Source organism: Sinohyriopsis cumingii, chromosome 3, assembly GCF_028554795.1.
Source record: "Sinohyriopsis cumingii isolate HCF-2022 chromosome 3, ASM2855479v2, whole genome shotgun sequence".
Classification (NCBI taxonomy): domain Eukaryota; kingdom Metazoa; phylum Mollusca; class Bivalvia; order Unionida; family Unionidae; genus Sinohyriopsis; species Sinohyriopsis cumingii.
Window position 1 is genome coordinate 146,193,123 of NC_142963.1, and position 14,829 is coordinate 146,207,951.

General features: G+C 34.7%; 1 protein-coding gene across 1 annotated transcript in view; it reads left to right on the forward strand.

Moving 5' to 3' along the window:
• Window positions 1-927: 927 nt before the first annotated feature.
• Window positions 928-14,829, forward strand: part of LOC149804082 (histone lysine demethylase PHF8-like) — a 111,585-nt gene continuing 97,683 nt past the window's right edge. Inside the window, exons 1-5 of the mRNA XM_089954004.1 lie at window positions 928-1,050; window positions 5,521-5,630; window positions 6,532-6,593; window positions 8,294-8,352; window positions 12,649-12,815. Of these exons, the coding sequence (XP_089810130.1) occupies window positions 944-1,050; window positions 5,521-5,630; window positions 6,532-6,593; window positions 8,294-8,352; window positions 12,649-12,815 (505 nt within the window). The 5' untranslated portion in view covers window positions 928-943. The remainder of the gene's footprint in view (window positions 1,051-5,520; window positions 5,631-6,531; window positions 6,594-8,293; window positions 8,353-12,648; window positions 12,816-14,829) is intronic.

The following is a 14,829-nucleotide window of genomic DNA, read 5'->3' on the forward strand; positions in this document are numbered from 1 at the left end:
ACTGACCAGCACCTACACCTACATACCAATATAAACACTTACTAACTGACACTTAGGTGCAGAATAACTGAAGTGTAAGGGTAAGTAAAGAGGTTAATTAGACACCAAATCCATATTATCAAAACTAAAACTTTACCGTATAATCCCACAACCCTTACCAGCAACATGAGAAATAAGCGTCCATTCCAGACAAACTCACCTTATGGACTCAATATATAGAGAAGGCACAAATCTGGTTTTATTAACTGATCACAAATTTGAATAAATGCCTCGACCCCCCCCCCCCCCCCACCAATAGTTCCAGTGCATCTGACTGATTTTTTACTGAGGGTATGAATAGAATATAACATTCCATTTGAATGATTACAAGTCAGACTGTGGTTAAAAATTCAATTTTATCGATCATATTTTCCTATCAATATAAGCACATGACATTTTTAAAAAATGGTTAGGCTTGTTAATGTAAACTAACGTCATTTTCAAACTCCTTGAAATTTTTAGCAAAACTGTGTACATATATTATGTGAAGTTCCAATACTTCACGATGCATTTCACCGAATCTTGTCATCACGGGTAGACTAGTTTTCTTATTGTTATCCCGTGGGGAAATGGTTACCATGATATCCTTCATTTAAAAATAAAAAAGAAAGAAAGAAAAGCACTCCTCCATGAAGCTCTCTCTCTCTCTCTCTCTCTCTCTCTCTCTCGTGAAATCATGTATATTTTGGACAAAAACTATTTTTATTTTTGCAAAATCGTTTCTTAATCAATACGTCTACATTGACACAAGATGAATACTTCAAGATTCCATTTCGTCATTAAATTCATTATTTACCTTCGTAAGAAACTGAAAGTAGGTTAGGTTTTGACATGTAGAATACCGTTTTGAGCATTGCGCATGCGCAGTGCCACTTCCTTTGTCCCATGTAGATTTTCTGTCAACATGGCGTCCGAGGAAGACAACACAGTATATTGTATATGTAGACAACCGTACGACGAGACAGAATTTATGATAGCTTGTGATGTTTGCAAAGATTGGTTTCATGGCAGGTAAAATATACAGTCAAAATTGCTGTTCTGCTTTGTGCAAAATATCCATGAACCCTTGGAGACTGGATGGCGTCAGTGTCTGAATCTTGGTCTTGGGGCCTCCGCTGGAGGACCAAAACAGATGACTAAATCAAATCTTGCCTGAGTCAAACATTGACACCAACCAACGCTACCAATAAGTAGCCGCTACTATATTTGGAAGGTTTAGGGATGTAATAAAATATTTTAATATTTAAACGGACTCGGATTGCACTAGTCCATTCGATGTCAAAATACCACAAATCTGGGGACTTATTACTATTAGAGCGTTTGTTTTTGTTACACTGCCGTTTTTTATACCTCTTTATCGATTTTTAAAACAAAAAACGTAAAGGATGCGAAAGAAAAAATGCAAAAACTTGGTAATTTCAGTAATTTATTATTTTTAACCCGAGTCGCTCGATGAGTGTCGCCAGGTGGTCTCTAACCCTGTCATTGTGTTCACGTTTCAAACCAGACAGAAAGTTTTCGGGTAAACAACGAGACAGCATGCTCTCCTTTTCTGGTTGCTGCAAAACTATATTTTAAGTGATGCTTAGAAGGTAAAAACTATGATGTCTGCTAACCAATATTTGCAATGCCCAGCTTTAACATTTTTCTTTAAAATTGAATAAAGTATTGCAAATGGTGTAACTGTTCTCAACATGGGTTAAGAAGGATGTAATGACCAAAGTTAAAGAAATTTGTGGAATAATTTGGCACTTATTGCAGCTGATAAACAAAATCACTCTTTTTGACTGGGAAAAAATAGACTCATATATGGCATCTGTGTTACTGAAGAAACCTGTAGGGAGAACCAAGAAATGGGAGGGTAAGTGAATACTACATAAAAACAGGTTTTCAGCCACTTTTGATTTATTTTCTGACATCCATAACATTGGTAATCACCTAGGTGAATAAATGAATGCGGATTCAGATTTCTTAATTTCCAGTCTTGGGAAGCATAGCTACCAGGTCCATTTATTACCAAGTATTGGGAGACCAGACTTCTGTATTGTGAAATTTGCACCCAAGTATAGCATATCTGGTAAAATTAATTTGAATCCTGGCAAATTGTTTGATATTTATGGCTGTTTCTCATGTATAAAAGTTTTTGCTGTCATCCCCATTACTCTGCCATTTCTGTTTATTGGTAAATGAAGATAGCAAGTTTTTACACGTGTCTAATTTACTTATTATTGCCTCTTTGTTTTAGCTGAATACAGGAGTATCTTCTACTAAGATTGAAATATATAGCACCTGCCCAATTCGTAGAGGATTGTTTTCATAAATAAAAAAAATAAAACTAGCTGTTATTCCCTTATTAAACTTGTTAGGAATATTCCTTAGCATATAATGTGCCGAAATTGTGGTCATGCTGGCATATCTAACAACAGTGCCAGTGGCTACAAGAGCAACCAGGTGGAAAACATTAAAATTTTACTCGATTTTCATCAGATGCTGCTATTAAAGATTCTAGACCAAATTTAATGGGTTAAGTCCTAACTTGAACATATTTCACAGTCATATAAAGATGCCATTGCAGCTTCTATTTCAGCTGAAGTTAATGTACTTAAGGTAGAAACAGTAAAACATGTCAGGTATCACCAGTCTGAACTAAACAACTGGAAATTTCAGATATGGACATCTTTGAGTGCAGGTTATCTGCCTTGTTACTACTAAATTGGTCTTTAGACCCATGTGAGCTAGCTGAGCAATATTAGTCCCTCTTATGCCTCTTGTCATTTTATTCGTGTGAAATATTTTGATTGTTGATCGTCACTGTAATAGATTTTTGCAATTCCTAACTTATACATCTTTTTTATTTAGCAATGAATAATAAGAACTTTATTCACAGGAGTTATTTCTCTTGCCAACAACAACACAGGAGTTATTTCTCTTGCTAATACATTTCAACTTGTCTGGAGGATTTTATTAGCAATAGTAAACTGCAAGGCAAATGACCTAATATACTCACTAATAATTTTTTTTTTTATACAGAAAGTTTGATTTTTGATTAAAGCGGAATTTGGGACATTTCATAAGCATGACATAAAACAAATGCTTAAATCTTGGGGTAATATTAGAAACTCGAGATGTTTGCAATATGTACCAAATGTTGTAAATTCAAATGTTTTTATGTTTTCATGCCACAGTTTCCATTTAGAAATAGATATAATCATATATGCTGTACAGTTTCATTGTGATATTCATTAAACGGTACTTGACTACAGTTTTGTAAATAAATAATTGAAAATATTAAATATTCCTCACCACAAAGTAAAGTGGCCATCAATGATGTTTATTGTGGATGTTTCCTTGTAAGTGTATCACTTCCATTTTGATGCAAGTCAGAATAATCCATATTATTTTATGCTTACTATATAAGCACTGTTTGATGCAATAAAAGTTTTCATTTGATTTGTAATGCTTTTTTCATAAGCCAGATCTAATCCATGAGTGATTATTTCTGTGTTATCTGCCAGTGCATGTGACCTTAGCTTGTAAAGCCAGCACTTACTTTTTTCTAAATTACAACTCCTGTGACAGTCGCAAATGTGATAAATGTTCACTGCCCAAGTACAGCCCTATATTCAATTCATTTCATTGCCAAAGTATAGCCCTATATTCAGTTCAGTGCTCAAGTATAGTCCTATATTCAGTTCAAATGCCCAAGCATAGTCCTATATTTAGTTCAGTTCACTGCCCAAGTATAGTCCTATATTCAGTTCAGTTTAGTGCTCAAGTATAGTCCTATATTCAGTTCATTTTAGTGTCCAAGTATAGTCCTATATTCAGTTCATTTTAGTGCCCCCGTATTTATAGGTTACTGCATTTGTATATGAATATGTTTTTTCAGAGTAATACTGCACAACCTAATAATTGTTAGAACATATTTACATTCATAGAAGCTGGATGAAAGAAGGTTTGGTTGTTTCATACCTTGCATCATGAGTAAGACCACAAGCATTTTAATGATCCCTTAAACTCTAAACTTGTCAGATATGAGTATATATAAAATATTTGAGTTTCAACAAAATCTTGACTTTAATTGAACATCAGGTAAAGACTTTTCAGGATCAAGTCTCCTATTTTGTTGTTTGCATCAAAACATAGCAAACATTTCTGAAGTCATCACTGTTTGGACAACTGCAAATTGGGCACTCCATATTAGCACACACTAAAAGCTGACACTGCACTGAGGCATGGTAGAGGATCAACTTGCCGTTCCAGAAGTGCAATATTACTGGGAAAACATGCAGTGCAAGACTTACAAAAGAATTTGGATAACAGCACAGACCAAAAGCCAGACATATGAGCTGGGTGATTGTTTTATCGGGCAGGGGGCTGCTTTTCTCTAATCACTAATGTAGCTGGAAAACTGTGGTGGCCTTGGAGGTTTATTCTTTATCCCAAGGCCACCCTCTCTCAAATGTTTTTCCTATGGCACTGGTTTTAAAATTAGTTATCTTTTTAGCAATATATATTATAATGATTAGAATATATAATGTACTGAGTGTTTATGGTTTTGGGCTAAACCAGCTTGGTTTGAGGCACAAATCAATTTCAGGAATCAGGAATTTTAACAAAATAAAATTTAAAAATAAAATTATATATATATATATATATATATATATATATATATATATATATATATATATATACCGAATGCTTCAAGTATTGGGCTAAACCAGCTTATTTAGATGCACAAATCAATTTTTTGGGAATTTAAATTATTTTTTTTTTTCCTGGTGGAAAAAAGATGCTAGAGTCAGCAAAGAATGGAAACAAACACATATGGGTTTTTTTTGGCCACATATGGTGACCCTTGACAAAACACTGGTATGATTCTTTTTTTTTCTTCAGACTGATGTTACCCACCAGTTGACCTTAGGGCTCAAGGTTTGGGACATAAGCTGTATAAAATAAAATATCACTCTAATTCATTGTAGATGATTATTGTTTATGTAAGCACTGCATATAAAAACACCTTCCTGATCATGTCTCTAAAGTTAACACTTGTTACATTATGCTCTGAGAATTGTTTTGTCACTGAACACACATGACCTCTTCTTACACTATACTTTTTTCTCTGTGTGGCGTGTGTGCATGTATATATGTATAGAGAAAGAGAGAGGGACAGACAGACAGAGTCATGAGCAGTCTTGTATTTAAATGCTGACACAGCATTTTACCCATATAACGGGATACATGACCACTCCACATTGATACTGATTCCCTGCCTCAGACAATCCTGATTGTTTCAACTGTCCTTGAAGTTTAAACTTTTGTTTTTTAGCTCAGGCACATTGGGCTTTCTGTTACAAATTATGTATGTCCATCATGCACTTGTATGGTAGTCTCCCAAATGCAGCGCTGTATATTCCTTGTATGTGAAGGGGCTGGGTGGACATATCTAGTTATCGTTATTTGTTATTTATTCATTCACAGTTGCGTTGGCGTTAAAGAACATCAGGCTGTAGATATTGAGATATACCATTGTCCCAATTGCCAGGTAGAGCATGGACCTCTTGTTTGTAAGTACCATGGACCTCTTGTTTGTAAGTACCAATGTTTTTCTGCTTTGACACATTTTGTATTTATTGCTGAATGCTTTTTTTATTATAAAAACCCTACAACTGACATTGCTTTATGCATAAAGAATACCATTGTAATTTGAAGACAGTCTCATTTAAAGGAATTGGGTATTTTGGTAAGTAATGGAAATCAAAATTGAAATACGTTATTTGGAAAATGTTAGGACAGAGGGCCAAGACAGAACATGGACTTTTTCCAAACAGCATTGTCTGCAACATTGGCAAGCTGTATATTGATATGAAACCTTTGCTCTTGAATATTCTTCATGAAGTTATTTTGACTATTTGCATATACATTTTGAAAAATGAATTAGTATTTAAAGTGTATTTTAGTAGTAAGAATATATTTACATCTGAAGCAGTGACTTTAATTACAGCTTCTTTTTACCTTTGGTACTTGGCAACTTTCTGTTACTTTCATTGCAACCATAATACATGCTGAGTTATGTTGGCATTAAAAGCCATGACAAAGTCATTGATATAAATTGTTATCTCATTATCACCAAAGTGGAAAAAGTAGAAGGCTGTCAATACCCAATAAACAGCTTAAATCAATTATCTATATCAAAGACTTTTCACAGGTTGGACAGGGGAGCTAACTCTAGTACTTTTTTAATACAGGTGTTGGCATGAATAATTTCTTCTTAGGTAAAATATTCATGTTAGGGAGCTTACAGTTATGTATTTCTTGACTGATTTTGTGCCATCCTTTTCTCAGGTGTTGAATAGGTGAAAAAAAGACTAATATGAATTGAGTAGAAATGTCAGAATTCATACTGTAGCTGTCTTATGGATATTGTCAGTTTCATAAATTCAGAACACTAATTGTTGCACAATCATGTCAGTTTTTCTTCATCTGTTTCAGTGAAGAAGAAAAGGAACTGCCATCGGCATGACTACTCAGAATCTGATGAAAATATTATCAAGGTAGGTGTTGTCAATTGCATTGAAAGATATAATAGGAGTCCTGGCATATCCAGCATGTCTTGGTGACACCAATAAAATAAATAGCCAGACATGTTTTTTGTTTCTTCATCCCAGTGTGGTACAAACAGAGCACTGTTTCATTTTGTTCTCGGATTGTTTCTTCTTAAGAAACTAAAGTCATACACAGTATTGTGGGTTTTGAATGGATGGTAATATTGATGTGGAGTTATCACCGATATGTAATGGATGGTAATATTGATGTGGAGTTATCACTGATATGTAATGGATGGTAATATTGATGTGGAGTTATCACCGATATGTAATGGATAGTAATATTGATGTGGAGTTATCACCGATATGTAATGGATGGTAATATTGATGTGCAGTTATCACTGATGTGCTTCTAATGTTTGCTTTGCCCTTAGTGAAATAGGTGCCATCTAGCAGTTAATTTGAAAATCTTGTTATTCCTGAAGATTATCAGTTATGGTTTCAGCAGGTAAAAGGGAAAAATGGTTTTATCTTGAATTCCTAAAAAAAACCTGTTCAACCAGTAGTGCAAGAGTCCCTTTGAGGGAGTCTTGTTTTTTGAAATTTGACAATCTCCATCAAATCTGGCTCTGTTCTTCGAAATTGAAGAAAACTTTTACAGGATTTTTCCAAATCCTACAACAAAATTTGACAGCATCATGGTATAATGGGTTTTAAAGTTTATGTTGCTGATGCTGATTTCCCTCAACTATGGTCACCATTAAAAAAATATAGAAAAACCTTTAATGAATAAATTCTCTAAAACTGCTGAACAGAATATGATCATATTTTAGCAGAAAGTTGTGCTGGATTTAATGCCATTTTTCATCAAATGATAGGCTATACATGGTGGCCAGTATATCTAGTAGAGGAAGAATGTGGGAAAACCTTGGAAAGAGCCACCAACCCATGGAAATTGACTGGCAAGCTTTCTCTCATACCCTTGTTGGCCAAGTCAAGACTTCAACCTATGTGGACAGAGGTAAGATGTCCGTGATCTTTAAAGGCAACTGACTTCAACCACTCTGCCATCTGGGTCACTTGAAAGAAGGCATTCTGGCATGAAATCCTTTGCCATTGATATAAATGATGCTGATCCGCCATCAAATTCAGTTTCATTTACTTAAAATGAAAGAAAAAAACTTTTAAATTAGTTCTCAAAAGCACTCAGCAGGATTGGACAGATATGGTCACCATTAGAATTGCTTAAAGACTTTTAAAACTTGTACGGTTGATGCCTATCAGCATTAAAATATGGCCACAGTTATTAAAAGTAGGAAAAAAATTCTTTAAATAACTTCTCAGAAACCTTTTTAAACAACCAATATATCAGTGAGGAAACCCAGGGAAATTCTTTTTCTTTAAAATTCTAACCCTACGCAAAATACGAAACTGTTGTAAATTATGAAAATATGTAAACCTAAACCAGAAGAACTTGAAGATGTACAGCCTGAGCATGTTGAAAAATGTGCAGCTTAATAAAAGATTTGTGAAATTAAAACCTTGACATAATTTAATAAATGAGCACATGCCCAGCCTTTTTTGTCATCTGTTAGAACTGAATAAAAAAAGAAATGTCTTGGTGATTCAGTATTGCTTATTTTAATAATTTTTATTGAGTGTTTGTGTCAGTTTTGATATACATGTATCATTGTTATTTTTTATTGTAGGCCATACAGACTGGAACAGTGGCTTTCATCAAGGAGCTCAAAAACAGGGTATTTCCAAGGTAGCTTTACATTTGTAATGTTGGAGGACAAGATAATGTATAATGTAGGAATGATATATAGAGCAGAGGTTATTAACTTATTAAATATGGAGTAGGATAAAAGAATTAAGAAAGCCAGGAAGTAGGACATTTATACATTCATATTTGAGTATATAATAAATAGCAATAAATCTTCTCAACATATCTGGGATCAAGTTTAAGATGTCAAGTTTAATATCAGTGTTTTTAAATAAAAATATCACAATCTTGGTTTGGTTTGGCTTGATGTTTAACAGTACAGAAACTCCTGAAAGATTATATCATGAAGAGGAAATGGTATTAATGTGCCTTGCATGGAGGCATATCATGGCAGAAGTCTCGCTAGGATTTTAAAACTAGGAGTCCAGGACTCACATTTTGGTAAAAATGGGAATCCTACCATCAAAAGTTGTAGTCCCTTCTTTCCTACAGAATCAACACAGACGTGAGTGCGTCTATTTTTAGATGGAGAGGTTTTCTTAATGTAATCACTCACTTTAATGTAGCTTCATTACAACAGTCCATTGATAGGATTGCAAATTTATGATTTATTTATTTGTCTACGTCCTTGTAGTAATTTTAGTCTATGGTTAAATAGTATCTGATTTGCTGTTTTTTCCCCATATTTTTGCAAATACGTGTCAAGTCAGAAAACAGCTTAGACCTTAAAGCGCACATCGCGAATTCCACAACATAGCATTGTCCCATACATTTCTGACCTACATAATTTGCATTTTAAAGTTAAATCTTTAATAAAATAATACCTTGGCTTTGCTGTCAATGATTTTTATATTTTTCTGAAAATATTTGCCTGATGATTTATGAAAACAGACAATCTAATAAACTGGTAAATCCCAGACTTAGCGAGGTCCGCCATTATTTACCGTTAGGCCTACTGGTTCACTTACAGTTTCAAACTATTTTTATGACGATATAGTGTATAAGAGGTAGTTAATATATATCCAGATCACCAATTCTGGTCTTAAAACACATGTTTGTATGTTTTATCATCAAAGAATATCATGCAGGAAATTGATAGTTGCTACCTTACTCGGAAAAGGGTTAATGATCAATCAGCTATCAAAACATATGCTTGTGAATGGGCAAGAGTTTGTTTGTCAATGTAATTGGTATCAACATTTGGCCTAGCTACTGATGTCTTGATGAATACATTTCACTACAACACTAGAACTAACCAGGCTAAGGAGAGGGGCATTTTTAAAAAAGTATGGTCAGTCATTGTACCTCTTAAATTGCTCTTGTTCATCCATCAGAGTGATACTGAATTTTGTCAATCCAAGTAAGGACTTATTCCAAACACTAAGCTAGGCATCACACACTTTCTTACACTTAGCTACTGTCCTATCCAAACTATCAATTCTAGCAGCTTTAGATCTCTTCTGAATCTTGTTACAATCTTCGTAAGTTTGCCGTTTAACCCCAAAATACTTATCCAAATTGACGAATGGCATTTTGTCTAAGTCTCAACATGTCTTGATTCTGAGGTCACGTGCACTGCTTATTCTGATACATTCGGAAATGAACACAATAACGAAAGCTAAAGTTGCTTATTTGATTTACTTTTATAAATGACCACATGTACATCTCTGGGTCTTTCTGACTCTGAATTCAATCACTGTAAATATAAGTACATTTTCCCATCCGGCCACCACTCAAAGCCTTTGAACTTGCCACCCAGCTATTGCCACATGTTCTTTTTGATGTACTCTTATAATGGCAACATGTATGTACATCAAGGGGTCTTTCAGTCACTGAATTCTATCATTGTAAATATCAGCACAGCTAATTGATCAACACATTTTCCCACAAAGCAAGTGGCTGAAGCAGGACTGGCAAATCTTTGAAATTTGCCGCACACCTATTACATGCGTACAGAGGACTCCCGCCTCAGTGATTTTCATGCGTCCCAGATCAAAAATTGGCATCCAAATACCTGTTATTAAGCGTTTCTGACATCTCTGCCATGGTTACCAATTTAGTTTGGTCTGGGTGGGATTTGAAACCATGCCCCGCTGATCATGAGTCTGGCATGCTAACCAAGGAGTCTTCATGGTACTTGCTTTTTACCCACTAACTTGGTTGTTAGGCCGAGGAAGTTTATGGTATGGACTTGCGCCCGCTCATCACTAAATGCTCGCTACCACTCAGGAGTCCATATTTCTGATCCAATTTGAATCAGACTTGATCAAGACCCATGCATATTAATTAGATCTTCTAGCACCCGATTGGCTAACCTTGTTAACATGATGGAGGCCATATTTCTGATTCAGTTTGATCAAAATTGGAATATATGCTTATAACTTTAAGCTCTCAAGTGAGTTCCATAAGTTCTTATGAGATCAGTAACGAGCAAGATTCAAAGGTACTGATGATGTGAACTTGCATCTGATTTGTCTGGGCTTGTTACATGCTTAAAGCCATAATTCTGATTGATTTTGATGTGTTGCACAGTGGAACTATATAATTAAGATTATGGATGGATTTGATAATGAGCAAGACCCATGCATATTAATGAGGGTGATCCATGCATATTAATGAGGGTGACCATGCATATTAATGAGGGTGATCTTGCATCTGATTATCCAAGCTTGTTGTCCCTCTGGAAGCCATATTTCTGGTTCAGTTTTGATCAAACTTGAAATGTTAGTTTATGTTATCAAGATCCTAGCTGGGTTCAATAATGCCAGAGTTTATGAATATTAATGAGATAATCTTGCATCTGATTGGAGACCTTTTTTCCACATTGAAAGCCACATTTCTGACCCAGTTTTGATCAGTCTTGGAATATATGCTTATATCAGCATGATCTCGGATGAGTTGAGTGAGATCCTCATATATCAATGAAGTAATCTGGCCTCTATTTGGCTGGGCTTGTTACTGTGGTAGAGGTCATATTTCTGATCTGATTTTGACAGCGCATGTAATATTTACTTAAATCAACAAGGTCTTGAACAGGTTCACTAATGCATGAGATGCACACGTATTAAGAAGTTGGTCTTGCGTTTGATTGGCTGAACTTAATACCACTCTGGAAGTAATATTTGTAATCCATCTTTGATAAAACTTGTAATATTGGTTTATCTCATTAAGATCTTGGATGGGTATAATAATGAGTGAGATCCACACATATTAATGGTATAATCTTGCATCTAATTGGCTGTGTTTCTATCGTCAGAATTTCGGACTAAATTAGTGAGATCAATGCATGTTAATGATTAATACATATTAGAAGTGATAATTGACTAGGCTTCTTAGCACTCTTGAAACCATATACTGTATCTGTTGGGTTTATTATTGTCAAGATATTGGATGACTTTCTTTATGAGGAAGAGGCTGTTTAATATGCTTTCATCATTAGAAAGATATAAAACTAGTAATTTAGGTCAAATCGACATGATATTAACGTTTATGAAATAGCTTACATTGGCTGTTTTCTTACACTACTTGCTACATAATCCTGCTTAGTGAAATGGACAAGTGTTTTGTAAACCATGTGATTGGCTATGCCTTTTGTTGCTTATATAGAAGATCGGCACATGAACAGCATATGCCTTTATGAATAGATTGACGTCGTTAAAGATGATGATGGGTATCCAGGTACTCTGTTTCTATCCGTCGATAATAACCAGGGTAATAAAATGAGCCATTGGGTACTAAAGCCGTCAAAATTTTAGAAAACTGTCCATCCTAACAGTCAGTTAATTGGGTACCCGATCTTGCACAAGAATTTTAACTAACTGCAGATCCAGATAAGTAGCAAATATATATGGGTTTTTTATGGTTTTCTGAAATTATGACATGCACTATATAGATTACTTTTTTATGATCAGAGTACATTTTTTGCCTTTTATATTAATAATAATTATGCTTATACCTGTCTGGGAGTTGGCAGGTGTAAACCTATAACAGAGTAGTCCAGGTTCACATTTAATACAATTTCACTTTGATTGGGTACCCAGTACCCAGTCATTGGGATCAACGGGTATCCACTAGACATTTTCTAAAATTTTGACAGCTTTCGATGTGGTACATGATAATTTGCATATATTATCTTCATAGGGTAAACTTCTGATAATGTTCATCTGAAACTGCTTCATGACATGAGCAAGGTTAAATATTTGCTTGAACACTCAGGGAGAGAACTCTAAGTTGTTCTGGTGTGACCTGGCAAATGTTTATAGCTCCTATGTGGTATGGCAAATGTTTAAACCAGTTACGCTGTGTATAGTCAGTTTGTTGATGTTTTTCTTCTTTCAGTGCTGATGAAACATCTCTAATAAAACTCCCTAATGGCAATACATTCACAAAGGAGTTCATTGAGAAGAATGGATTTGATACTCCAGTTTTAGTGGAAAAGAAAGATGGTCTTGGGTTGACTGTGCCACCAGCAAATTTCAGTATACAGGATGTGGAAAACTATGTTGGTATGTGACACTTTTATGACTGCAAAGCCACGTTTGTCCATCAGTTTTGGAAATTGATCAGACATTTATTGTCAGCGATTTGTTTATAAAAATCGTTTGATGATCAATCATAATTGATCATTTTAGTTTTACATTTGCATCATATAGCTTCATGCATTGTTGTTGTATTTATCACCCATTTTATCATCATGAATAGCAGCTACAAGATTTAAAATTAAACAAGGAATTGAAGGTAAGTAACAATGTATTGTGAGTGTTTTGAATTTCAAGATATAATGTAGACAAAATTTGGCCAGTTATAATGGGTTTAGTTATATTTTCTGCATTGGACAGGATTATGCCCCTTGTGAAACATATTCTTGTTTTCACTTGAAAACTTGGAATATTGCTTGCAATCATCTTAGCTAAAGAACCATTTTGTATATTCTGTTGGAATTTGATAAGTAACATTGACTCTAGGTTCATTTTATGACTTTTGTCTCTTGTCATTTTGAATAGATTTATGGCATTTATCTGTAAATGGAATGTTGATCGTAATCAGTAGAGCTCTAGAATCATTGAAATTACTCTGATGCAGCTTAATGAGATTGTGGTTCCAGAGACCTTTGTGTCTTCTTGTTCATTTCATTTTATACAGAGTTATGGTCCTTGTCAATCACCTTCATATCTTTACATTGGATCTTGCTTTGTATTGTAGAGCCTTTAAAGGAATTGGGATTCCAAGTATTGCTCATTATCATTTAGAAGTGGCATGGATCTTGTACAACCTATCATGTCCTAACAGTAGTTTCCAACATAATTTCTTTTGTTTAAGACCTTACAGAGCAAACTAGTGCCCTTTATGATGTACCCAATACTAGTTGGTCTCTTTGTCATGGGTACCACTTTTTGTGGAATCAAAATAAATTTAATTTTCATAAACATATAAACTCTAGGATTATGGAAACATCCTTATATTTTCTGTAATTGTTTGTTGGATATTTAAATTCATGATTGATATCAATCATGAAATTCATGAAAAATAGTAAGCCTTCATATCTTTATCTTTGCTTGGAATGTCGCTTATATTGATGAGACCTTGAAAGAGTTGATTTCATGCATTCCACATTATCCTGTAGAGGAGTTATGGCCCCTGAAAGTCTCCTGTCATAAAAGTTTGGTATCCATCTCAAGTGGAGAAGATTGTAGTAGCAGGTGGGGCAGTGATGCATCCATTGCTAATTTCTCTTGTTAATTTTCATGGTTTATAATAAGTGGTTTTCTTAAGTACTTAAATTTATAGATCAAGGAAGGGGCCCTGTAGTTTCCATAGATGGATTATTATTTGTTAATTAAGTTTGTGAAGTCCATCCAAATAACGTATCACAATATTTTCCAGAGAAGTTATTTGCCAATGATTGATGGGTTAAAGATATGCTGAATGTAAATTGCAGGAATGCATTACTGTGACTTTTGTTATTGCCATTTCATTCTTCTGGCTTAAGTTGCAAAATAATTTGTTTATGTGCATTATTATGCTGAAGATTGGAATTGTGCCAAGCTTTGAGTGTGTGATTTGGACTTTTAACATAGCTTTAACAACTTTTCAGTCATATCGCTACGATGTTTGCAGTGTGGCAGTTTATAGTGATTTTTACCACTGGGGCATCATGCTGCTGACATGTAGCATGATGTCCCACCCAGTCACATTATCCTGACACCAGGCCAACCAGTTCAGACATTAACCTCTTAATGCTGAGTGCCAAGTGACACAGCTGTTAGTATCATTTTTGTAAGCCTTTGGTATGACTTGGCCTGGGATTGAACCTACGACCTCCCGCATCCGAGGTGGATGCTCTAAACACTAGGCCACCGAAGCGGTTGCCAAGCTTTGACTTTTTTATTTTGGTTAAAATTTTGGTGGTAATAGTACAGTGTAACATTTTCATTTGCTCACTGTCTTCAAAAGACACATTATTAAATTATAATCTAAATCACAGTCACCATATTTAAAACATTGTTTCATGACTGGTAT